The sequence below is a fragment of the Triturus cristatus genome, chromosome 7 (genome assembly GCF_964204655.1).
Source record: "Triturus cristatus chromosome 7, aTriCri1.1, whole genome shotgun sequence".
Taxonomy (NCBI): Eukaryota; Metazoa; Chordata; class Amphibia; order Caudata; family Salamandridae; genus Triturus; species Triturus cristatus.
Window position 1 is genome coordinate 344,858,770 of NC_140590.1, and position 27,528 is coordinate 344,886,297.

Genomic DNA, 27,528 nt, shown 5'->3' on the forward strand with positions numbered 1-27,528 from the left:
AAGGCTTCCAGAAAGTCAAAATCAAATGTTCAAGCACAAACAGAGAAAACTAGGACTCAGCCCCATCCTGCCAGCTACTTCTAAACCCTTGCTATCTTTTATTGAGGCCCTGAATTATACCTTTATGACCACTTGGTCAAAGCCCTGTTCCTGCCCACTGATAAAAAGGCAGGTGGCTAGACAACACAGACTGGCAACTGCATGATCCTGATTTTCTTATGAACCATCCTTCTCCAGACAACCTTGTGGTTCAGGTCTCAACCAGTGAAATAAATCCTAATTCATTCCCCACAACTCCTCTGGTTAGGGAATCCAAGAGAACTGAATCTTGTGACAAGTGCATGTTTTCCTCTGTCAGTCTGACATTGTAGTCAGTTAATGCTGTTGGCTTAATGGGTTGTTATATACATGCATTGCTCAACATGGCCAGCGAGATCTTGCGTGCAGTCCTGGAAGACTTTGGGACCTCTTTGGATCAGGCAAATCATGATGGACAAGAGGGGGCCAAATATGTTATCCCTGCTGGTTTAGGTACTACTCATTGCCTGTGGAAGGCAGTTAGCACCGGTGGTGTACTTGTCGACATGCATGGATGCACTCCACAATATGTTAGGGCATAGGCCTCTCTCGTGGATATGCCCTTTGCCGGGTCAAACCATTTTAATTGAAAAGAAAGACTATGTTCTTGGAAAGCAGACCGTCCTTGGGTCTGTTGACACCTGCCAACCGTTTTTCACACCAAATCAAAAATATCAGAGGCTATTCCAGATGGCTGTTGTATAGGCAGTGACAGTGACAGTCTCCCCAACCACACAGCATTCACCTCATTCCTATTGAGCCCGCTGATGCAGGCCAACAAGGGCAATAGTCCTCCTATTCCTCTTCCCCTGATGAAACAACTACCAAACAACTTTAGTTTGCCCTTAGTCCTGCAAGCCCATCCAGTGGTGGGCAGGAGCCATTGTTTCTTCCCAGTGGCAATCCAGCACATCCTACAGATGGGTCTTACAAATTGTTCAACATGGCTATTCTTTTTGGCCCGGCAAATATTCACCCTGTATTGGAGAAAATTTCCAGAAGAGCACCTGTCCATTTTGCTGAAAGAGGTGTAAGTGTTACTTTCCAACGGTGCTACCAATAGGGTACTGTGCTCGGAAAGAGGAGAGGGTTGCTACTCTTGCTATTTCTTGTGCCAAATAAGGATGGGGGTCTTGGGCCTATATTGTACCATCAGTCTCTAATTGCTTTTTTCAGAAGGACAAATTCAAATGACCAGATCCTGTCTACCCTAGACCCATATGGCTGGATGGTGTCCTTGGACCTGCGCGAAGCATATGCTCGAGGCATGTGTAGCTTTAGCCCTTAACTGCACTGTATCCAGGATGACTTCAATAAATGGAAGCCTCTGAGAAGGAGTCAGGTGCGATTTCAGATTTTTGGTAGTCAACCTCAACAATGTAAGGAGGATTGCTGTCATCTGAAAGTGGTTCACAAATCATTGTGGCGAGTGCGCCTTCAACAGCCAGTCATCAAGGTAGCGAATAACTGGTATCCCCAACCTTCAAAGGTGAGCAGCGACCACCGCCATCACTTCTGTAAATACCCAAGGAATACCCAAGGAACGCTGATGAGGCCGAGGGGGACAACAGCAATCTGAAAATGCTCCTGGTCAATCATGGACAGTAGGTAACTTCTGTAGGACTGCAGGGCAGGTATATGTTACTTACCCTATTAGCATCTGTTTGTGGCATGCAGTGCTGTAAATTCACATGCTTTGCATACTCCTGCCATCTAGTGTTGGATCTGAATGTGTTCCTGTTGTTTATCTTTCAATAAGTCTTTTGAGTCACGAAATCGAATGACTCCTCCTCTTGGTGATAATATACATGGACATCAATTCCATTGTTAGATTGCTTTCTCTCTGCTGACGGGTTCGGATGTGTGTGCTTGCGCTCCTAGTCAAGGCGTACAGATCTCTTTTCAGTTTCCATTCCACTCTAACCAGCACCTGTATTCTTTTAGTTCACGTTACCATGCTGCGTATGGGGGAACAATCACCCATCAGATTGACACGTCTCTACTGCGGCCCCTCTAGGGCCTTATCCTTCGGGCCTTCGAAATTACACTTCACCAGGTCCTCCAAAAATGGCCCTACTGGTGATGGAACGGACACCTTTCCATTTCTGCCCCCACTGCTACGCGAAATACACCCAGACCGACTTCCATCAGGTCTGTATAACCTGTGTTTGTCACCTGAACTCAGGGAAGCGGATTGCGAAACCTGTCGAGCTTTCCACTCCAAAAAGACTCTCAGGGATCGACGAGCATGCTGGTTCGAAATGCAGTGGAGGGCCACCAATGACACTCCTGACCTCTTCAGCCACTACAACATCGGAGAAGAACACCCACAGGCTTCCGTAGCTGCGAAGGAGGCATTCTCTGTCTAAGACAGTTCGGAATCCGAGCATGACCAGGACTTCAAAGTCACAGAAACCACAACTGATGTCGAAGCAGTGAGAACTGTACTCCCTGCCCCTCAGTCCCGAGTGGAACACCTTGAATAACACTTAACAGCTCTAAAAAATAGGTTTCATACAAATCAGATTTCTCTGATTTATTTTCACGCAAATGCAGTCCATCTCCTCTTCTAAAATAACTGCAAACAGATTCGTAATAGCTCCAAGGCAGGTTGTTAAAATGTATTGGCCAAGCATCAGCAGTCTTGAAGATGTTCAGTGATCAGAGCCTATGGTCCTATGGTTACCACACATAAAAAAGACCTGATATATGCACATCATTCTAAAACTCTGCAGGTACCACAACTACATTTCCCACTCAGAAAGCCTGATCTGTTCAATTCAATTAAAAACTCTTTATTCAGTGGATCCGGCCATAAAAGATAAACAAAAATAAAACACATGGAAAGCCTGATGTGTTAAATATACCGTTTTTTCACTCAGCTGAAAAATGCAGCTATTCCAGAATAAGCAATCTGAAAATAGGACTTGAATTTGAATGTATTTAAACCATATCAAATGGAAATACAGTATTTTCCATTACTTATTCTTTTGAAAAAATATATCATTTATGTTTCATGTTATGTGCATTTGGCGTATTTTTAGTGTATTATAGATGGTTCCAAGCACTAAGGTAGTATTAAAGGCTCATTTAAATTATATTAAGAGGACACAAGTATGATGTTTATTACATCTGCAAGGTATGGTCCGCACTCGGCACTTTGGGCTTAAATACTTGTCAGGACGGTCCACGGACCACCAGACTTGTGGAGGAATGCCGGAGGCGGTCTCTCGACCGCCCTATTACAATAAGGGTGGTAGGACCACCATTGCCCCGCTGCAACCGCCAGGTAACCGCCGTTCCCTGGCGGTGTTGCGGCAGTCAGGAGGCAGTAATATGCTTGGCAGGACCGCCGCAGTCCCGCTAAGCATATTACAAGTTTCCTCTCTGCTATTGTTTTCGTGGCGGTTACACTGCCATGAAAACTGTGGCGGAGAGGAAACAAAGAGGAACCTACAGGGCTCCCTTGCGCCTCCGCGCAATGTGGATGCACACAGGGAGGACAACATGTGCCCCAGTGTTCATGCACATAAGGTTCCTGCATGGCATGGACTTAACAGTCCATACCGTACTGTTTTTGGCGTTCCCAGTGCGGTGCCCATGATCAGGGCACCGCGTGGGGAACATCAAAACAAAAGCCCGCCAGACACAAGTTACACTCGTAATCTGGTGGGCTGCCCGACCATGACTTTGGTACCTTTCGCCACACTGCCAAAGCCGTAATCAGGCCCTCATTGTTTATTTTATGAGATTTGCTTCTAGTCACTTTTCTCTTCCATCTTCCCTGCTAGAATTCTGATGTAGATATTTTTACTGTCCTGTTATTGTTTGTGAGGAACTTCATGCCCAATATGTTTTCTTGCATCTTTTATGTTATTATGCCATCTTTGTATTTCTGGGTTATGTTATATTGCAGCACATGGACTGCTGAGGCACCCCTGGTGATCTATGCTGATCTTTACCTTCAACAGTGTTGTACTCTTTTCTTTCTGTACGTGCTTTCTCCTGCACATGAAGTTGTTTGCGCACTAAATGCAGACACACACCTAGAGTAATGAAGGCAGTAGCTAGATGACAAACTGTAAAATAATACTGTCCCTTCAAAGAGTTTGCTATCTCCCCTTGAACATACCTAATTATTCATACCACTATTTATGTCTGTCAGGTGCTATAGACATTTTTGTAATGGGTTTTTGGCTCGCACCTTGCTTGTGTACCTATGGAAGCAGCAGGTGTGGTCTAGCACCAGTGCTGCTAACTTTGGAACATGGGGACTTGGTTTCTAATCCCGACTCGGCTTGTGAATATGGGCAAATTACCTATTCTAACTATTGTAAGAAAAATATAAATATTTTTACAGTTGTCAAAACCCATTTCAGAGGGCCAAGGGGCAAGCAGGAACTACTGGGCCCCACCGTGGGGGTTGAGAACTTTTACTCCAGATGGCCCGCGGCCCCAACCTACAGTGGATCCTGAGCAACAGGACCAAGTACCCCTTCAACACTTGACTCTCAGTGGTAGTGTGTGTCGAGCAGTCCCAGGCTGCTCGGGGAAATGGGTGGGAGGTAGATACAATGGGGATCACAGGCTCACAACTCAAAAGATGTTCAATAACAGCAATAAATGATTGCCCAGTCAAATTTTTGCTTTTACAAGCACAAAATGAAATACGACATACACAGATACTACACACAGAGCTCTTCAGGTCAGTACACTAGTGTTAGATAGTTAAGTATCAATAGGGTAACCCGAAATGCTACCGGACCCGCGTAAGACTGCAGTACAGTAGAAAAATGGTCACAGTAGCGAAAATTTCAAAGGAAAAAGATAAAAGCATTCACTGCTTCACATTCACGTGTCTGCAACAGATGCAATTTATTCTCAAAACATCAACTGATTATTGAAGACATCATAATCGTTTATACTCTTTAGAGAACGGTGCTCAGAATAGGGAGAGAAAATACAGTGCTCAGGGCAAAAAGTGCGTTTGTGAGGGTTGTAAAGGAGGGAGAGGTAATGTGCCATATATAAATTATATTTACATGATGAAACCTGTCCAGCCTATAACAGGCAAACTATTACACAAAAATACATAGCATTGTATGGACGCTAATAGCAAATCTCAGTCGTCAAAGCTTGTTACAAAAAGGAGCAAAAGTCAACGTTTCGACCCCTTCAAGTATTCAAGGTTGTTAAGTTCTCAGTATGGAGTCCTCATCAGGACAGAGAGGGGGAGCACCGGATCTGAAAACAGTGAGGAGAATCAGGCTGGAAAATGCGGTTGATGGGCTCTTTGAAGCTCCTTCCAGAAATGATGTCTTCAATATTCAGTTGATGTTTTGAGAATAAATTGCATCTGTTGCAGCCACGTGAATGCGATGCCGTGAATGCTTGTATCTTTTTTCTTTGAAATTGCCGCTACTGTGACCAATATAGTGTTAGATAGGCAGGTCCCTGAGACCCACTTTCCTCTCTCTAAGGGTAGTGGTAATTCCCCATTCAAAATAGGCCCAACTAGAGATCCGAGTCCTAGGAGTGCCACTCCAACTCTATAAAAAGTTATAAGTGTTCCTGCACCCACAACGCTATGAGCAGGAACAAGTTCCTCTTCAGCCCTGTGATCAGTCTTACCCACTCCTGGGAGGTTGCTCTGTCGGAGTACTCTGAAGCGTTCCACTCTCAGACATCACGGAAGTCTGCAGTGGCTGCCGACTGTGAGTAGCACTCTAGGCTTTGCTGGGGCAGGCGATGATTATCCACGGCGTCTCCTCCGATGACACAGTAAGTTCCTCCGATTCTTATCCTAGATGGGGAGATGATCGCTCGGGTTCTGATGCTTCAGTCAAGGCTCAGGTCACCATGGTGTTCCTTCTTTTCTGCATCATCAAAAGCAGGTAACGACTCTTGCTCTCCACGGCAGCCCTCCACTGGCATACTTGCTCGCCAACTGTACTCCGCACGTGGTTGTCAGCCTAATCTGCATGTCAGTAATGCAGGCTTCACTGCCCTTCCTCTGGCGTACAAGGTCGCCGACTTTACTCCACACATACCAATTGGCCCAATTGGCACGGCAGTAATGCAATCTTCATTGCGGGCCCCTATGGCATATAGAGTTGGCCACTGACTTTACTTCGCACACGAGCGACTGCACAATCGGCACAGCAGTAAAGCAGTCTTCACGGCGGCCCCCTCAGGCATACAGTGATGCCGACGTTAACCTGCAGACAGATGACCGACCTCATGATGAGGATCCACTCGCCGGGATCCTCAACAGGACCTCGCTCCCTCCAGGCATTCCCCTCTTCCTCACAGTGCACACTAGCCTTGGCAAGCAGGCTCCAGGGCAGGTGGTCTTGAATTTCTCTGGGTGATGTCCCCTCACCCAGCTGGAAGACTGAAAGACCTTAGTCCCCAGCTCTGATCACAGGCAGAAGTCTTGCAGAGCTTCTCCTCCTCACATACTAAGTTGATGTAGGCCAAGGGAGAGTTAAGCATTTAGCACTGGAACTTTACAGCAGGCCTCAGCCCAGTGACACAGGTCAAACTACAGCTCACTACACTGTATGTTGCCAACAACACACTTGTGATACATAACTCCTGGTAAAGGCAGTAGTCTTTCATTACCAGGAGGGTAGCACTTTGGGCACCCTTCCCAGTTCGGCACGGTCGCAGTCCGTGAGACAAGCCTATGTCATTGTGCACACACATGGTCCCTGTTTGCCCATGATAACAACAATCAGCACCAGGGATCCAGCTATCTCTGTGGCTGGGGCATTCGGGGCAGGAGTAAACCTCCATCACCCTGCAAGCGACTTTCCCAGCAATTAATCCCGCATGAAATATTAATGAAGCCTTATCAGCTCAACCTCTTTCCACATGAATACATAACACATAAACGATGCAAACAATTCCTTGCAGTCTATAGCCGGTGACCTCTCACATCCCGCAATCCTGATGCAGTATTCTAGAGATGAGCTGCACAGTTTGAATTTTACAGGTAAGCGCTGTTGAAGACTCACCCAGTTCCCCAAACAGCCCTTCCAATCACCGCACCTGCCCTTGTTGCAGTCTCACACTTCTCAATCAAAGTTCTTCGTACCCTTTTATTTCGGGTAACGCCACCTCCAAGAGACCTCGCCTAGAAATGCCCTTTTGCTGTGCATTGATCAATACCCGCTCCCTCAACAGGCATGCTTTTGAATTTCCCCATTTTTTTACAATCCCAATCTCTAGATATGGCTTTTATTACTAAATCCTGGGCAGACGCGGCCTCTGGACTGGAGTTGACAACGGCGTTCCCGACTGGGTACGCCATTTTTAGGCAGGACTGCACAGACAAAAGAGGAGGCGGTTTGGCCATCGTCTTCTGCAGCATGTTTGATGCCTCCTTCACCTGCCATGGTAGCTCTAGAGAGCTTGAAGCTCTGTCTTATAAAATTCAGCTGCCATACAATTACTCATTCTACGGTCTTCTCGTATACCGGCCCCAGGGCTCCAAAGCAGCCTCGTACCAGGCCCTGTACCAGCATTTTGATACTACAGCAGACTCCTCAGGGTTTACATCCACTGTGATTTTAATACTCACCTAGAAGATGCTCAGAACCTGGATGCAGGTTCACTCCATGACAAGTTGGACAGTCTGGGCCTGACCAAGCTGGTCATTTGCTAAATGGTTTATTTTCTGATAATCCTTATATAAGTATACTCCCTTCCCTCCCTTTAATCTGGTCAGACCATCTGGCTGTTATGGTCTCCCTCACCCTCCCCGCGGACGCACTTAAGCCAGGCACGTTGAAATCCCTTAAACCATCTAATATCGCCCGAAATGCTAGGACCCTCCCCAACCCTAAATCCCCCACCTCCGTCTAACAGCATCAAAGAGACCGCGGAAAACTACCAGGAATGGATAATGTCGGCCCTAGATTGCATATCACCAGTTAACTGGAAGATGCCCTCTGAACCATGGTTCTCTGAAACACTTAGAGCTCAGAAACAGACCTGCCGTAGGTTAGAAAGAAGATTGAGACTATGCTATGGCTGCATAGAAAGGGAACGATACAAACCATCCTTTGAAGTCTATAAGAACTTTATTATAAAAAGAAAAAAAACTCAATTCTTTTCCAACAAAATTGAGGCCTCAAAGAACTCATCAAAAGAACTGTTTGCTACAGTAAAAAAAACTGGCCAACCCCTCTGCAATGCCAAACCCCAACGCGAATCAAGCCTTCCGTAATACACTAGCCTCATTCTTCAAGGATAAGGTTGAAGCTATTTATAATCTTTTAGCAGGACATCATCCTACGTGCCCTCACGCTGGCTTGACATCCTTCCAGGAAGCACCAGTCAGCTTTCTGCAGCTCCTCAAACTGATCTCTATGAGGACAGGGGTACTTGCGCTCCCTCTAAACTGGCTACCTCTAACAATTCCCCCATGCTATCTGCATTCTCCCCTTTATTGGCAACCCAATTCAGGAATCTACTTGACCAAACTGAATCGGGCTCCGCTTGATCCTTACCGTCCCAAAATCATCCTTCCGGCAACATAAATTATTTCAGAACATCTTACCTTCAGTTTCAACAAGATGTTTTGCTACTGGGATCTTCCCTACTAAATGGAAAATTGCTTCTCTTTTCTGCTTCTCCTGAAAAAACCCAATCTAGATCATGCTGAACCTAATAACTATCGTCCCATACCATGCTTGCTGTTCCCTGCCACAATTTTCGAAAAAGCCATGAACGCAGAACTCTCCTTGTTTATTGAGAGTCACAGCCTTTTTGATCCTTCTCAGTTCGGGTTCAGAAGCCGGCATAGCACGGAATCCCCACTGACCACTGCATCTGAGAGAATCAGACAAACTGTTGACGCTGGAGGCAGCCCGTATCTTACTAGACCTCTCAGCAGCGTTTGATACCGTCAATCACAACATTCTTCTGGACCGTCTTTCAACCATAGGGATCAAGGGATCAGCACTCTGCTGAAATCCTTTCTCACGGATTGTGAACAATGTGTTGCCTTTGAAGATTTCAACTCCTCTACTTTCACTCTGCATTGAGGTGTCTCTCAGGGCTCATCCTTAAGTTCCACCCTCTTTAATGTGAATGTCACCCCTCTTTCCAATTTGATCACATCTCAAATTGTCATATCGATAGCTAGCAATCCTGATGATGATGTCGCCACTCGTTTTCATGACTGTTCCATGGCAACAATTGGATGTCTTCAAACTATTTAATGCTCAACTCTGTTAAAACTGAAGTTTTGCTCTTTGGTAGAAACACCATCTTCTGGTCTCCACAATGGTGGCCGCAAGAACTAGGCTCTCTTCTGACTCCGACCAATAAGGTGAAAACCTAGGTGTTGTCTCTGATGACAAACTTTCTTTTGAGGGCAATGTTAATGCCATCACTTCCTTCACGTTCTACACGCTAAAGCTTCTCAAAAAATCTTTCCTTTTATCCTCTCTCACTTGCAGAAAACTATTATTTTAGCATTTGTACTTTCTAAGATCGACTATAGCAATACCGTCTTACTCAATAACCGGAAAAAGGGTTTGGGAGGTAGAAGCTTCATCGTTGGGACAACTGGACTATGGAACTCTTTCCTTTGGAATTGAGGAGGGAAATCGAATTGCTAGCCTTCAGGAAAACACTTAAAACCTGGTTATTCAACTGTTAATTGGTATTGGTGTCCATTCTCTTTTCAGCAGTTATCCAGAAAAACCATGCTTTTTAGTCTCGCCTAAAAGATCTGTTGTGGGTTTACCAAGAATTTACCAGGGCTTTTTAGCCCATCAATTTCTTAAGATTTTTCGCTAAAATCCACAAGGTGGCAGTGTTGATGTACATTATGAACAGAGGACGCTTGGGAATAGGAGTCCAGAACAAAGTTGCAAGGACTGCAGTAAATGAGAGCATACAATTGTGTCTTTATATCTGGTTTTAAATTTCACCAGCACAGGCTTTGTGGAAAACAGGATATTGCACACTGTTGTATTGTACAACCTGTTGTATAAAGGGGTAGGAATACAAGGGTCAAATATGTAGTGAAAGAGGAAGGCAGGTGCAGCATAAAGTCGAATGTGGCAGAGGGATGGTCAAAGGAGCTGTGGAAATCTTGAGTAGATATAAAGCCATGTCTAATATATCTGATAGAGATTTCTTATCTTAGAATATTGCCTAAATGTCAGACTCGATCCAGAAAACCTTTAGCAGAACCTCTGCACTCTGGTAGGAGGTGTTGATAGGCTCCGCTTCAGCGTTGTCCGCACCAGACGTGACATGCTTGGTGCCTATATAGGCGCTATCATTGTGTGCTGGCATCAGTTCTTTTCGTTCCATGCCATCAGCACAAATCCAGTAAAAGCTACCTCAGCCCTTTTAGGGCTACCCTTTTGGACTTTTTGTTGAGATTATTTTTACGTAAGCTTCTAGTGTGCATAAGGGTGTCCCCTAAAAAAACAGTGGGTTTTGAACCTTGTGATTCCTTTCACAAGCAGATGTCTGTCACAGCCCCCACCAGGTTTGTTTGCGATGCCTTGAGCTGGGCCACTACTCCAAGGCGTGCCCAGACTGTCAAACCATGAATCCCACAGTGACTGGGAGCAAGCCCTGAAGCTCCCGGTCACCCAACACCGAGGCGACCTTGCACCACTCCAGTTCCAGATCGCGAGGAAGGTTCCAGGCCTGCTCTCGGAGTCATTCCTGCTGGTCACTATCACACTCCAAGTCATCCTAGGGTAACTCCATCAAGAAGTCGAAGAATAAAAGAAGCTGAAGCGTTCTTCGAGTTCACTAAGCTGGTCCATGTCATCGGACGAAGCGCTGGAACAGTGCCACAAATCTGTTCCTCGCTCCCACACATTAGCTGTGGAGCCTGCGTCTGGGTCCACTCCATGCCTCCCAGAGATTCCTATAGCTGGAGCGATCCTAGCCCAGCGTAAAAACATTTATGAGGCCATGCACCTCATCTTTGGGCGGGCCCCAGTTACCACCCCCACCCCTCTGGAGTGCATCGGGCCCCACGAGTTTGACAGATGCCCCAGCTGGATTCCCAGTGGCAGGTTCACCCTCGGTGCCAGGGAGACCCTTTGCATCTTTGCAGATCCAGATCGGCTGTGGTCACAAGCCAGTAACCTTTCCCAAAGTATGTTCCATTAGTGCTGCTCCCGACGCCGCCGACTCCACTCAGCAGTGCCGACCCCATCTTCATACCTAACACTGATAAGGGGCCGGACTGGTGTTGTCTGATGTCGACACTGATGCTCACTGGACCAAGACCATCCCGGGTGGAGACAGCCCCTCCTTTCACTGACAAGCCCTTTGGGGAATATGATTGGGGTGGATCTAAGGATCCTGATGGTTATCCTGACCCCCTGGAAGAGCCCTTGAACAAGGATAACTGGTACGAGGAACTCACAGATACCAGTGGTCTGGACACTTCTCCCGACACAGGCCTAGTCTTTCCTCCTAGTGTGGCTATGGAGGAAGGGGCTTCCATTGCCATGATGGAGAGGAGGGCGGCTGAACTCCTGGACCTTACACTGCCCTCGTTGGCTGTCAAGACTTATGTCTTGACAGAGGTGGTTCAGCCCTTGGTGGCCCCCATGGAATCTCTTCTCCCCTTTAATGAAGCCCTTACTGATGTCCTGCTCAGGGCCTGTGCCAGGACCATTGCCACCGCCATTGCCCCGCTCCTGGGTGCCCAGCTTTCCTGACCCAGCATCCCACCCCAAAGTGACTACTCATCCAGGCCTCCACCTCCAAGGTCAACTCTGGCACATTTCCTACCACACCACCGGATAGATAATCCAAGAGGCTGGTCACCTTCGGCAAGAGTTTTCTCTGTCACGGGCCTTGGACTGTAGTCATTGAACACCTCGTGCATCTTGGGCCGTTATTCCCACACAGTCTGGAACTCAGTTGTGCGAGCGGGGCCCATGGTCTTGGAGGAAACCATAGTCACCCTGTCCTAGGATGTTGCCAATGGCTGGAATGCAGCAATGCTCACAATAAGCTGTGGACTGGACACAAAAGATTCGCTCATTAGATCGATTGCGTCATCGGTGGCACTTTGATGCCTCACTTAGCTGAGATCAACTGGCCTTTATGGGGATGTCCAGGCATCCCTTATGGACACGCCCTTTGATGGCACTCGTCTGCTCAGCAATAAGACAGATTCAGCACTCGAGCACTTTAAGCACAGTAGAGCCACTGCCCGGTCATTGGGACTCTCCAAGGCTCCATGCTGGCCCCATTCTGTCTTTTTGTCCCTTCTGTGGCTATAGTAGGGGCTATCAACTGCATACCATCCTACACAGCCACAGCAGCCAGCAGACTCCCCATTCATTTCATGGCTGTGGATGCTGTTTCCACAAGCCTCACGGGACACAAGGCCAGATATTGGCCCAGTCCACCACCCCCGGTATCTAGAGCCTCCAAACCTCTTTACTATGCCCTCTCACCACCATTGGCATCTGGACAGTGTCAGAATCTAGCACCATCTGCCCCAAATTGTTCAGCAGGATGGTGCGCTTCCACTCATGGACACCCCACCCCCCATGCCACCTTCATCTGATTGGCTGACGGCGGCCCAACTCTCCCTGTTAAATGAGAAAGTACGGGCTTTTCTGACCAAAGCAGCTATAGAGATCATTGTGACATCAGAAGTAGGTTTTGTTTGCTATTCCTGCTACTTTCTGGTGCCGAAGAAGAACACAGGCCACCTCCCAATACTAGATCTATGCCGTCTCAACTACTTCCTGAAAAAGGAGAAATTCAAAATGCTCATTTTGGCTCAGCTCCTTTCTGGCCTGGACCCTGGAGACAGGATGGCAGCACTTGGCCTGCAGCACTCATATTTCCATATTATCTGTCCTGCTGGCCCACAGGAATTACCTTCAGTTCACGTTGGGCCAAGAGCAATTTCAGTTTGCTGTGCTCCTGTTTGGCCTACCAGTACCCCTCAGGTGTTCACCATGGTGATGGTGGTGGTGGCAGCCCATCCGCGGAGGTCAGGGGTTCCAGTCTTTCCCTACCTGAACAATTGGCTATTGAATGCGGGCTTGCCCCAGGCAGTCGTGGCCAACCTCCAGACTACCGCAGACTTCTTGCATTCGCTAGGGTCCACTAGAAGCTTGCTGACTCCCTCTCAGGCATTCTCTTTGATCTGTGCCATTCTGGACATAGTGCAGTTATGTGCCTTCCCTCTGGAGCAGCAAGTCCAGGATATTCAGGCTATGATACCGATGTTTCAGTCTCTATTCTGGATTTCGGTGAGGCTGACTGTGAGGTTACTGGGTCTCATGGCCTCTTGCATCCTGCTGGTAAAATATTCCCGCTGGCAGTGGGACCTGAAATTCCAGTGGGAGCAGCATCAAGGAAATTTCTTTGACCCAATCCAGATATTGGCGGAAACTGCAAAAGACCTGCATTGGTGGCTGACGAACCGCAATTGGGTCAGCGGCAGACTCCTCTCCCTTCCCCACCCAGACCTCACAGTGCTGACTGATGCATCCCTGCTGGGCTGGGGCAGCCACCTGGGAAAGGTAGAGATCAGAACACTCTCATCTCCAGAGGAGTCTCAACTCCAAATAAACCTGCTGAAGTTGAGAGCGATTCACTTGCCATTGTACATGGACAACACCACCACCATGTTGCACTGCAACAAGAAGGGTGGGTTGGGTTTGAGGGCTGTGTGTCAAGAGGCCCTGCATCTGAAGGGTCAGGACATTTTCCTTCTGGTTCAACACCAGGCGGCTCACTGAACCACAGGGCAGACCAACTCAGCCATCGATTCCTGGCAGATCACAAATGGCTTCTCCATCCGGAGGTGGTGCAGGGTCTCTTCCATGGCTTAAATCTATTTGCCACCGCCCAGGACATGCAATGTCAGCACATGTGCGTGTTGGAGTTTCCAAAGCCTCTTGTGCTTGGAGAAGCATTTCATCTCGAGTGGAGCTCAGGACTCCAAAACGCCTTTCCGCTGATACCACTCATGCCCAGAGTTCTCAAGAAAATAAGGAATGAGATGGCCCAAGTCATTCTTGTGGCTCTGGATTGGGAACTTAGCGTATGGTATCATGAATTCCTGAGCATGAGCATCAGTCCTCCGATCAGGCTGCCCCTTCGGGAGGATCTCATGTCACAGCAACAGGGCAGGGTTCTTCACATGAACTGCGCAGGCTTCGCCTTCATGCATGGGAATTGAGCGGCTGCAGTTGACAATTTGCACAGACCTGCAGAAGTCTATGAAGTAATACCGGTAGCCAGACATCCATCAACAAAGACCGCTTATGCCTGCCGTTGAGACAAGTTTGTGGCTAGATGTGCTGAAAAGCATGTTGGTCCTCTTTTTGCTCCTTTGTGTGAGGTTTTGCTGTTTGTTTTATCCTTGGCCCAGCAAGGCCTTGCTTTGGGCAGAGTTAAAGGGTACCTTTTCGCCATTTTGGCTTTCTTGCTGTTGCCGGATCAGTTCTACCTGTTCTAGTCACCTGTCCTGAAAGGACTTCAACATTTGATTCCACCAAAACCTTTCATAATGACCCAATGGGACCTTAACTTGGTCTTAACTTTTTTGATGTGTTCACTATTTGAGCCCAAGCATAGCTTCCCTCTTCATTTCCTGACAATTAAAACATTCTTCTTGGTGGACATTACATTGACCAGGATGGTTAGCAGACAACATGCATCCTCTGTTCACCCTCAATACACAACTTCTTCCAAGACAAACTGGTTCTCCGCACATGTGCCTCTTTTCTCCCGAAAGTGGTGACACCTTTCCCCATTGAACAAAGCATCACATGGCCGACCTTCTTCTCTTTTGTCCATTTGTTAAAACATTTTCTAAAGAGGAGGAGAGACTCCATTGCCTGGACCCAAAAAGAGCATTGTTGTTCTACATCGATCGCACCAGAGAACACAGGGTGGATGACCAACTCTTCATTGGGTTCGCTGGTGCGAAGAAAGGGAAAGCAGTGATGGATTGTGCCCTGAATGAAGATCTGCTATGCACTGGCCAAGTAGCAGCCCCATTAGGGCTTACAAGTTCACCACACCAGATCCAAAGCTGCAACCACTGCATTAGTTTGCAGAGTCCATGTCCTGGACATCTGTCAGGCTGCTATGTAGACATCTCTGCATATGTTAACCAAACACTACTGCCTGGACAGACAGGTCCATCATGATGGGTAATTTGCCCATTTGGCCCTCCAGGACTTATTAGTCTAAGCCTGTTCGCAGACCCTCTTCCTGGGAGGTATTGCTTCGGTATCTATCCTAAGGTAAGGAATCAGCGGCTAGAAGTCTCTATCAGATGAATAAGTTACTTAACTTAGGTAACGCCTTATCTGGTAGAGACTCTATCTAGCCGCAGATTCCTTACCAGCCCTTTCAGCCTCCATGCGTCTGCGAACTGCTTTTTTCTTCGTAGAAAGGTCCCTGTAAGTCCTTATTTTCTGCAGTCTGGTCCATCAGCTTTCTACTGTAGCTCAGGGCTTCTGGCACAGAAATGTTGTGCAAAGAAACTGATGCCTATATAGGCATAGCGAATGTCACTTCCAGTACAGAAGACAACGCCAGCGCAGCGCAGAGTTATTCAATACCATCTACTTTCGCACAATGGTACATCAGAACCAGTCTGATTTCTGGGGAATATTCTAAGGTGAGGAATCTGGGGCTAGATAGAGTCTCTATCAGCAGAGAAGGTGTTATGTGAATGTGGGAGATGTCTGCCTTTTTGCCCTCATCATATATTACTTTTCTATTTTACAGAACTACGACAAGCCGTATGACCCTCAAGAGAGCGCCCTGCTTCTACTTGGGCAGATGACAGACTTCAACTCCCCTTCCCTCCAGATCCTGCCACCTTCCACTGGGTGAGGAGATTGCTCAACGCCCTTCTGACACAAAAATTCATCCTTTCTCTGAATAGAATTTCCCCCCCACTTCTTCTTGCATAAATTACCCATAATTGGGGAAAAACATTGGTGGAGTAGAGGAGGTAGTGCATGTTAATAGTAAATTTTGATGTACTTTTGTATTTTCCTTGCATGTGTTGGGAATGATGCATTATCTTCTCCGTTCTGTGTTTTTATCATCTCTATTAACCTTTCTGTGCTTTTATCATCTCTGTCTAGGCACACCCCCTATTTATATCTCAGAAAACTGGATAGGAATCAGACTTTTCAGCGCTTCCACTCCTCAATCATCTTGCTCCCTTTCTGTTCATAAGTTGTAAGAATTGTATTACCCAGGATGCTTGGGAATATTACTTACTATGAAACAAGGTTTTGTTTCAAATGTGATTAATTAAAACACTTAATGAAGATATGGTGTACAGCAACACATGACAGTGTGCCAAGATTGGCGCATGCTTTCAAGTGCCAAAGCCTATGCGTTACATACTAGGCAGTGAAAGCGGAAAGTCCTAAGACTTCTTAAGATGCCAGCTGCATCATTTTTGATGTAGACCAATTCCTAAAACGTATATGTTGCCGGCCTGGCTTTCAGATTTATAGCTGGCAGCAAAGAGTTCTATGACATTTAAAAATTGGTTATGGCCACTGTCTGGGCAGAGGTGATGACTAGCATGCTGCAATACCCAACATGATTCCAACCCACTAACCCCTGTCTGGGTGTTGTTTTCTTTTGTCTATTTTGTGACAGAGGGCATGTTTGAGAATGTTGCTGTGCGTAAGCTTCTCCGCAGACCAACAATGAGCCTCCACCCAATATATTATAAAACTAAAATGATTGATATCTCCAAAGTGTCAGTACTTCCATTTACTCCAGGTTCCTTTCTAGTTTATAGCTAGGAAAAGATTTTCTGTGATTGACAAGCAATCACCCTTATACTCATAAAAGCTGCAGCTCTTTCCAAGGTGCATTTAAAATGCCCCAAAGATCCCCAAATTGTACACCAATAAGTGAAGCTCTCCCTGATATTGAAACACATTTTGGCCTAGAGGACATTACTATTAGAAGTATGATATGTTTTATGTTGTAATTGAGGAGGTGGATTTAATATTTTTTTAAATATAGTCAGTGTTCCTTTTCTATCCCTGCCCCTTGGTTCTGGTTCTGCATGCTCAGCCAGTCGTTTGCAATGCCAATATAGATTCTTGCATCACAGGATGAAAACGTACAAAAATATGCCCTTTAATTATCATATCCAAGCAGACATCAAAAAGCTTTAACAGGCCAACGCACAGACAAACACATAACACACACCACACATGACAGATAACAGAAAAGTGGCTTCACAGCAATTCCTAACCTGGAATGTAAACGGACTAGGGGACAAACTCAAGCGAGGAATAGTGCTTCAATATCTGAAACGTCACACACTCCGGAAATATTATTGTTGCAAGAAACGTACCCGGTCGGCAACACCTGTTAGGCCCTGGATAGATGGGGGTATAAACTAATGTCACATGTGGGGTTCACCTCTGATTCCAGAGGGACCGGTATACTCATACGCAAAAGCTGCCCCCTCATAATACAGAGAACGTGGATAGACACACAGGGCTGATTCATAGCAGTAGCTGGAGAATGGGAAGGGAAACCAATTAACGTACTGTCGGTATACAACCCCCAGCTATGCAAAAAATGAACCTAACTGATATTAGCAAGATCATTTTAGACCTCCCAACCTAAATATGACAATACACGATCAGATAGACTGTCGCCTCTCTCCCACCCTGACGGAACCCACGTGAGCGATCACTACTAGCAGACTTCCTCTCAGCCCTTGGCCTAACAGATATCTTGCGTGACTTCAACACTTAAGTGCGCCAATACACATTCCACTCGGGTGCCCATGACAGTCAGTCATGCAAAGACTACATACTGACACTCTCAAATGATATCCACTACTTCCGAGGGTCACAATGTCTGGCAAGGGGCATATCTGACCACTCCCCAATCCTCGCCAAGATTGTATTGGACACTTCTACCAGGCGGACAATGCTCATACTCAATCCGTGGTACCTGAAAGTCCCACGTGTCAAAAAAGATCTACAGAAAGGCACGTACTTCAATGAAAATGTTGGAACAGTTGATTTGCCCAAGCACTTTGGGAGGCATTCAAAACAGTGATCAAGGGCAAGGCACTCGCGCTTGTAGTAGGGAACAAGAGAGAAAAGAGAGCAAGGATAATAACACTGGAGAGGGAGGTTTTAGAGGAGGAAGCGAGGATTAGTGACACAGAAGACGAGTCTGCTAGGCACACCCTAAACATCTAGAAACTAGACTACATACAGTTGGTGATAGGGGCAGCCAAAGACAAGCATAAGGTAACACAACACAAAATATTTAAAACGGAAAGTCAATATCCTTGACATACCAAAAACTGGGGATTAATCTACCTGATCCGCTCCTGCGACTCAGACACCTTTGGCAGGAAGATATAGGTAACTTGGAAGACAAAGAATGGCAGGAAGCTCTGGCTTCCCCACGTGAAGTAGCTATCCCACTGAAACTCAGACTGATCCAACTCAAAATCCTACACAGATCCTATCTCTCAGGGGGGACACTGGCTAAGATGGGGAAAAGAGAAGACTCTGGGTGCCTCCGGCACTGTACCCAAGAGGGCACGTTCTATCATATTCTCTGGGAGTGCCCCGCTGTTAGGTCATACTGGAAAGATATCACTTCCAGGCTGCAAGAGGTGTGTGGAAAGGAGATTGCCTGTACCCCCAACTCTGCTTACTCAACATATGAGACGCCACTGACTTAACCAGTACTGAACAATCTTGGGTCTCCCTAGGGATGGTTCTCACTAAGCGTAATATCGCCCAAAAATGTGGTGCATGAGACACACCATTGTTGAGTGGATGAGAAAAGGATATGGATAGATGTATGATTGCTGAAAAAGACGTGTATAAAAACAGAGGATACCCGGGAAAATGGGACCATAAGTGGGCGAAGTGGAACGCATGTGGAGGCAGAATCTGTGCTTCTCTCACGAACGAATTAGGCAGAGCGGAGGGGGTGTGCTCAACCAGGCGTGTGATGTTGAACTTCAAGATCTTACTAAACAGATTGTAGCGTATACTTACTTTGCGCGACTTAAGTCTATCTTGACTATATGCTGTATGACTGACTTGTTTTCAATAAAAAGAATTAATAAAAAAACCTACTCACGAAGCTGTCTGTCAAGAAGAAAGACCAGATTTGGGAGGCCTCACCCCTACGGCTGATGCCCCACACAAACCAAAGACTCTGGAGCACTCAGAGACAGAGGTGCCAATCATTTGCTCCTACATGGAGACTTCTTCACCGCGATTCAGACAGACATAGCTGCCCTGTGGGAGGATATCAAAGAGGTTAAGAATGATGTCACTGAGACTGGCCACAGGGTGAATATGCATGAGAAAACGAGCGATGTCAGGGAGCAGGAGCTCAAACACTACAGATGGGAGCTACGTGACCTATGGAATCAGTACCAAGACCTACAGATTCACCTGGAGGACTATGAAAACAGATCCTGTCGCTCCAAGATCAGAATTAGAGGAGTCCTGTAGCAGGCAGACATGGGTGACTTGGAGGGATATGCCACCTGCCTCTTCCGTCACATCTTACTGGACCTAGCAGAGAAGGAGGTAGTCCTGGACTGCACGCCTAGAGCGGGTAGACCGGCCAGTGCACTAGGTATGCCTCAGGACGGCCTAACATGTTTATAGCTAGGAAAAGATTTTCTGTGATTGACAAGCAATCACCCTTATACTCATAAAAGCTGCAGCTCTTTCCAAGGTGCATTTAAAATGCCCCAAAGTTCCCCAAATTGTACACCAATAAGTGAAGCTCTCCCTGATATTGAAACACATTTTGGCCTAGAGGACATTACTATTAGAAGTATGATATGTTTTATGTTGTAATTGAGGAGGTGGATTTAATATTTTTTTAAATATAGTCAGTGTTCCTTTTCTATCCCTGCCCCTTGGTTCTGATTCTGCATGCTCAGCCAGTCGTTTGCAATGCCAATATAGATTCTTGCATCACAGGATGAAAACGTACAAAAATATGCCCTTTAATTATCATATCCAAGCAGACATCAAAAAGCTTTAACAGGCCAACGCACAGACAAACACATAACACACACCACACATGACAGATAACAGAAAAGTGGCTTCACAGCAATTCCTAACCTGGAATGTAAACGGACTAGGGGACAAACTCAAGCGAGGAATAGTGCTTCAATATCTGAAACGTCACACACTCCGGAAATATTATTGTTGCAAGAAACGTACCTGGTCGGCAACACCTGTAAGGCCCTGGATAGATGGGGGTATAAACTAATTTCACATGTGGGGTTCACCTCTGATTCCAGAGGGACCGGTATACTCATACGCAAAAGCTGCCCCCTCATAATACAGAGAACGTGGATAGACACACAGGGCTGATTCATAGCAGTAGCTGGAGAATGGGAAGGGAAACCAATTAACGTACTGTCGGTATACAACCCCCAGCTATGCAAAAAATGAGCCTAACTGATATTAGCAAGATCATTTTAGACCTCCCAACCTAAATATGACAATACACGATCAGATAGACTGTCGCCTCTCTCCCACCCTGACGGAACCCACGTGAGCGATCACTACTAGCAGACTTCCTCTCAGCCCTTGGCCTAACAGATATCTTGCGTGACTTCAACACTTAAGTGCGCCAATACACATTCCACTCGGGTGCCCATGACACTCAGTCATGCAAAGACTACATACTGACACTCTCAAATGATATCCACTACTTCCGAGGGTCACAATGTCTGGCAAGGGGCATATCTGACCACTCCCCAATCCTCGCCAAGATTGTATTGGACACTTCTACCAGACGGACAATGCTCATACTCAATCCGTGGTACCTGAAAGTCCCACGTGTCAAAAAAGATCTACAGAAAGGCACGTACTTCAATGAAAATGTTGGAACAGTTGATTTGCCCCAAGCACTTTGAGAGGCATTCAAAACAGTGATCAAGGGCAAGGCACTCGCGCTTGTAGTAGGGAACAAGAGAGAAAAGAGAGCAAGGATAATAACACTGGAGAGGGAGGTTTTAGAGGAGGAAGCGAGGATTAGTGACACAGAAGACGAGTCTGCTAGGCACACCCTAAACATCTAGAAACTAGACTACATACAGTTGGTGATAGGGGCAGCCAAAGACAAGCATAAGGTAACACAACACAAAATATTTAAAACGGAAAGTCAATATCCTTGACATACCAAAAACTGGGGATTAATCTACCTGATCCGCTCCTGCGACTCAGACACCTTTGGCAGGAAGATATAGGTAACTTGGAAGACAAAGAATGGCAGGAAGCTCTGGCTTCCCCACGTGAAGTAGCTATCCCACTGAAACTCAGACTGATCCAACTCAAAATCCTACACAGATCCTATCTCTCAGGGGGGACACTGGCTAAGATGGGGAAAAGAGAAGACTCTGGGTGCCTCCGGCACTGTACCCAAGAGGGCACGTTCTATCATATTCTCTGGGAGTGCCCCGCTGTTAGGTCATACTGGAAAGATATCACTTCCAGGCTGCAAGAGGTGTGTGGAAAGGAGATTGCCTGTACCCCCCAACTCTGCTTACTCAACATATGAGACGCCACTGACTTAACCAGTACTGAACAATCTTGGGTCTCCCTAGGGATGGTTCTCACTAAGCGTAATATCGCCCAAAAATGTGGTGCATGAGACACACCATTGTTGAGTGGATGAGAAAAGGATATGGATAGATGTATGATTGCTGAAAAAGACGTGTATAAAAACAGAGGATACCCGGGAAAATGGGACCATAAGTGGGCGAAGTGGAACGCATGTGGAGGCAGAATCTGTGCTTCTCTCACGAACGAATTAGGCAGAGCGGAGGGGGTGTGCTCAACCAGGCGTGTGATGTTGAACTTCAAGATCTTACTAAACAGATTGTAGCGTATACTTACTTTGCGCGACTTAAGTCTATCTTGACTATATGCTGTATGACTGACTTGTTTTCAATAAAAAGAATTAATAAAAAAACCTACTCACGAAGCTGTCTGTCAAGAAGAAAGACCAGATTTGGGAGGCCTCACCCCTACGGCTGATGCCCCACACAAACCAAAGACTCTGGAGCACTCAGAGACAGAGGTGCCAATCATTTGCTCCTACATGGAGACTTCTTCACCGCGATTCAGACAGACATAGCTGCCCTGTGGGAGGATATCAAAGAGGTTAAGAATGATGTCACTGAGACTGGCCACAGGGTGAATATGCATGAGAAAACGAGCGATGTCAGGGAGCAGGAGCTCAAACACTACAGATGGGAGCTACGTGACCTATGGAATCAGTACCAAGACCTACAGATTCACCTGGAGGACTATGAAAACAGATCCTGTCGCTCCAAGATCAGAATTAGAGGAGTCCTGTAGCAGGCAGACATGGGTGACTTGGAGGGATATGCCACCTGCCTCTTCCGTCACATCTTACTGGACCTAGCAGAGAAGGAGGTAGTCCTGGACTGCACGCCTAGAGCGGGTAGACCGGCCAGTGCACTAGGTATGCCTCAGGACGGCCTAACATGTGTTCACCACTTTCGACAGAAGGAGGCCATCATGGCAGCGGTACGGTTCAAGGCCACAATTACTTTCAAAGGTGTGCAAGCATGGCTGAACCAGGACCTATCCCCTATCACATTGGAACATTGCTGCCTGCTCAGAACTGTTACTCCTTCCTGTGGGAAAATGGTGTTAAATACAGGTGGGGCCACCTGCTTCACCTGACCTTCGTGTGGAACAAGGAAACACACACAATACATAACATGGAGGAGGCAAAATCGATCCTAGATCCTGAAACCAGTCAAGAAGAGGCCGCCCCCTCATACCCCCATCACAAAACACCAGGGCGTACTTGAGCTAGCGGGAGGGCCCCTCTCTCCTTTCCAGGAGGCACACACGCAAACCTGGCAGGCCCACTGTGGATGAAAGCCACAGAGAATGCTCTGCTCATATACATTTCCTTCAACTCCACAAGTCCTTACCAGACTAAGATTCCCCAGGACGGCCACTTCGTGACCTGTACTTAGACCGCACCCACTCAAGGCGGACCCATCATTGCTAATCCTCTGATAGCCTATGCTTGGCCTGAACCTGAAAGAGTATACCGCGTCCCGACATACACATCTGTCTACCTACTCTGCTTTGAATGACCATCAGGCTTGAGCGCCTCCACCCCCCCTTACTATGTGCCTCACAATTCTCTCTGGACATGGCCAGGACCCTAGCCCACACTGTTGCCTCGACTGCCACGGAGGGAGTAGTTCAATCCCTCGGTTCTGCTCTGAGTTCTTCCCTTCCTCCCTCCATTGATCAATTTCTATTCTGTCACCCACCTATCGAGGTGAACTGATGCACAAACGGCCAAGGGTCCTTCAAACATTTCACTCACAGCCCTTTCACTTGGCACATACCTACACCCTCACACCATGATTAAAATACTAAAAGTACGGAGCCTCAATGCCCCATTGAAAAAGCTGGCACTGTTGCAGGGATTCTGCTCATGCACAGAACTATGCGCAGGAAACCAGGACCTCAGTGAATTGTGGTGTACCAAAAACTTACCTCAGAACCCCTATCCGACCAGCATCAGTGTCCCATTCGTTATCCGTATTTATCTCGGAGGTCCCAATGTATAGACAACCCAGAACAAGCGACTTACTGTATTCTCAGGAATGGTGGGAATCAGAAATACCTGTTAGTTATTATTCTCATATCGGTCCACAACAAGAGTAATCAGAGACACGGTAAGGTTTAAAGCAGGGGTCTTCAAACTGTGGGGCGCGACCCCCAGGGGGGCCGTGGAGTGATGCAAAGGGGGTCGCGCCTTCCCAGTCACACTTCTGCCCGGCCCAAGGGCTTCAGCCCCCCCCCCCCCACACTTCCCCGTCCTGTGTCTCAGCCCGGCTGCTGCAGTGAAACTTGAGCTGCTGGGGGCTCAGCTGGGCAGTGTCTGGATTCTTATCTCCGGCACCCCCGTGTTTTTTCACAGGTCTTTAAAGACCATTTAACATGCCTTTGTAAACTGGTTACAGAGGCTTAGGTTTTTTTGCTGGTTCCAGTACCCCCTGGGTCCCCACTGTGCCTATTCCTTACATTTGGATTTTACATTCACTGCCGTAGTGTGAGAATGCATTTCATGGAAAGGAATACAAAGTTGGCTTTCTGGGGGCGCCGGCCGTGTGTGAAAGTTTATTGTGCTTTTGAAGCACCTGCTGCAGCGTTTCTTTCCCGGCAATTACCAGGCCTCACATAAATGTCAAGATAACTCCTGTGATTAATTATCTTCCTAGAGAGAGATCAGAATTTTGTATAGTTGAGGTTTTGATTTAGGTGAAGTTAGTGCAGAGGGTTAATATGCCTGCTGCAAAGAACGTGTACCAAGTAGATTACAGAGTGCGTATGATGTGAAGAGATCAGCAGGTTACTGCTTTCAAAAGAGACATCCTTTTGTTACTTGCAATTTATAACTTAAAGTCCTAATATAGGATAGTGAGCTATTAACTTTCATCCTAGAACAGCATGCACACTACAAAGAGTACATTATTAGACCATTGATTAATGTTGCAAAAAGGGTTAATTTGGCTAGAAATCAATTCTTATTATTAAAGGAAACTCCCAACTATGCTGTTTCTTTTTCGACTCTGAGTTTGTGCTTCTCCACACCAAGCACTCTTGAACTATACTGCCTACCAGTATGGATGACATGTGACTCCTATACTTTTAGTCCTTTGGCTTATGTAACATTTCCTATACACTGATTTACACACTTATGATTGATTGTTTCTGTGTAATGTGTGTGTGATGCAAAGTGCTCGGACACCCTACACTGGTATGAGTGGCACTATATAACTAATTCAATGCATCTGAGAGTGTGGGGTTATGGAGACTTGGTCACTGTTAAAGGGTGCTAGTGAGAGAATCCGTGGTGGGGTGGTTATTGGGGGGGCACCAACAAACATTGTCGCACAGGGCACCACCAGCACTAAAGCCGGCCCAGGGAAGTATGCACAGATAAGCGCTGAAAATACCGCTTTAGGTGACTGCTTTTTTTTGTACCGACTGAGCCATCAAAATAATCTGCTGGTAACCCTAACCATAGGACTGGAAGTTTGTTGCAGGATCAGCACATTATTTATTTCCTTCACCCTCGATCCCCGATTAATGCCGCAATAGTTTAACTTAGATCTTAAAGTCTACGCCCCGTCAATAACATGCTGAGTTACTTCATGGGTCTGGGAATGCACCCTGCATTCAGACAACTCATTCCTCATTCTCGCCCTTTATTGTCACGCTCACCTTGCACTCACAGTGATCACAATGCACTCACACTGATCACCATGCACTTGCACCATTCACCCTCTCACCTTGCACTCACAGTGATCACTCTGCACTCAAAATGCACTTGTCCTGCTCACACTATACCTCAACCTGCAGTCACACGAGTACACTACTCATCCTGCACTCATGTGACACTTCACTCACCTGTCCCCCTCACTACTCAATATGCAACTCGCTCAAACAAGCCCATCAGTAATCATACATTCATTCATCCCATTCTGAAATTGCATCCGCACCCAAAATGAGAGAGGACAGCAAGGGAGTGAGAGAATTTGATTGAAGAGGTCAGGGATGAGGAGAAATGTGAATTGCCGAAGAGAAGTGTGGACACGCAAGAAGTGAGTGTGATCCAAAGGTGAGGGCTTCTGTTAGAACAAAGGGGAGATGTGAAAGAGGAATGGGGGGACTGGAGAGGTGTAAGATACAAATAGACAAAAATTTGAATGAAGAGACGAGGTGAATGAGAAGTGCTGAGGGGCACGGGAGGTGACAGGGCCAGAGAGGCCATGAGATAAATGTGAGAGACTGTTAGAGATGAGGGCAGTGAAAGGACAGAATGGCAAGAGGTGATTAAAGGTGAAGTGAGAGGTTGAATGGGGAGAGTTCAGAAGTAGTAAAAAGGGGTGAAAGAAAATGACCTGCAAAGTGAGAGAGGGATCCGGGGTTAGGAGAGGAGAGAGGGATGGAAGGGAGGGGGTGAGAGGAAAGCTGCATGGGTAAACGGCTTAACTCTACACAAAACCGCCAGGATTTTAAGGGACCCCTGCTTCTTCCGGTCAGGGCCAGGTGAGCTTCTAATGTGGCAGCACGTATTGCTGCAGAGTGGAAGGCCCTTCACAAAGGTTGACTTGAAATCTTTCTGATGATAATTGCTGTATTTTGGTTATAAATGGGTACTGATTGGGTGAAATCTTTCCTCAGCGTTACTGTGTGTAACAAATATCAAAATAATGAAGCAATGCTATCCCAAAATACGCGGCATCACATAACCTCATTTACATTTTCATCCCACGCAATTTAGTCAACAGGTTTAGACATTTTTGTCAGGAGGGGGTCCTTACGCCTCAAAATGTTGACAGGGGGGTCTCGGCATCCAAAAGTTTGAAGACCTCTGGTTTAAAGAGTTTATTTTATAAACTGTGTGTCCTAAGATGCAGTACTTTGGTTAACATAAGCAGACAAATGATTAAAATCAAAACCATCAGCATTGTTACAATACCATAGAAAATGAAAGGAGAAATCATAGTATAAATGACAGTGGAATACAGCCACCTTCCTTTCGCTAGTAAACTATTATTATTAGACTAGTAGAAGGTCTCTAGGCTTGAATGGGGAACCCCATACCGTAAAGATCAGCTTAGTTGAATCACATCACAGCATCAGGTGTGCTCTGCTCCTGGGAAAGCTCTTCTTCAGAAAGTGTGTAAAGCATGCAGTCTGCAATATTAAAAGCACTCGACTTTCAGGTATTTGCAGCTGTGTGCGTATTATGGCTTAATAGTGGGCCGATCAACCTGAACCCAAAAACATGCACCGTCTAGCGACCCAGGCTGTTTCTTTACACAATGTTCAGACCAAGGTCGCAGCTCACGGCTAGGGATGTGAACAACAGACAGTTCTCATGTGAAGAAAAGGCGAGCAAGCCTTTTTCAAATAATAACATGTAACTGCAGTGTCATGTGCAAAAGCAGCAAAAGTGGCAAGATGGCTTTCTAACATCTAACGCGATTATGCTAACTTAGCAATGTATGTATATAAATTGCAGCCCTCACTACACCCCCCCTTGATCGGACCACTAACTAATAGGGGTACAATTAAGGAACGCAGAGTTCAAGTTCGATAGAACGGAACTAAGAGCACAAATTGGAAATCCATATAAAGGCAGTGAAGGTTCAAAGAGAAAAAAAAACATATCAAGGGGAAAAAAATTATCGATGGATGTCGAATAAAAAGGTAAAAGTTTGTGCAAAGGAATGTTGGACGACATCCAAATTAATCCATAAACGTATAAGCACAGTAAGTTGCAACGGCTTCCAAGAGGAAATCATTGGAACGTCCAGCAAAATTGTCTGCCATCCAGTTCAGTAAGGGGAAT

The 27,528-nt window shown here is 46.4% G+C and overlaps 1 protein-coding gene across 3 annotated transcripts in view; it reads left to right on the plus strand.

Moving 5' to 3' along the window:
• Window positions 1-27,528, plus strand: part of LOC146809624 (outer dynein arm-docking complex subunit 1-like) — a 358,293-nt gene that overhangs the window by 309,731 nt on the left and 21,034 nt on the right. For all 3 annotated transcript variants that reach the window (XM_085616472.1, XM_085616473.1, XM_085616474.1), the window contains one exon: window positions 15,844-15,947. In XM_085616472.1, the coding sequence (XP_085472598.1) occupies window positions 15,844-15,947 (104 nt within the window). The remainder of the gene's footprint in view (window positions 1-15,843; window positions 15,948-27,528) is intronic.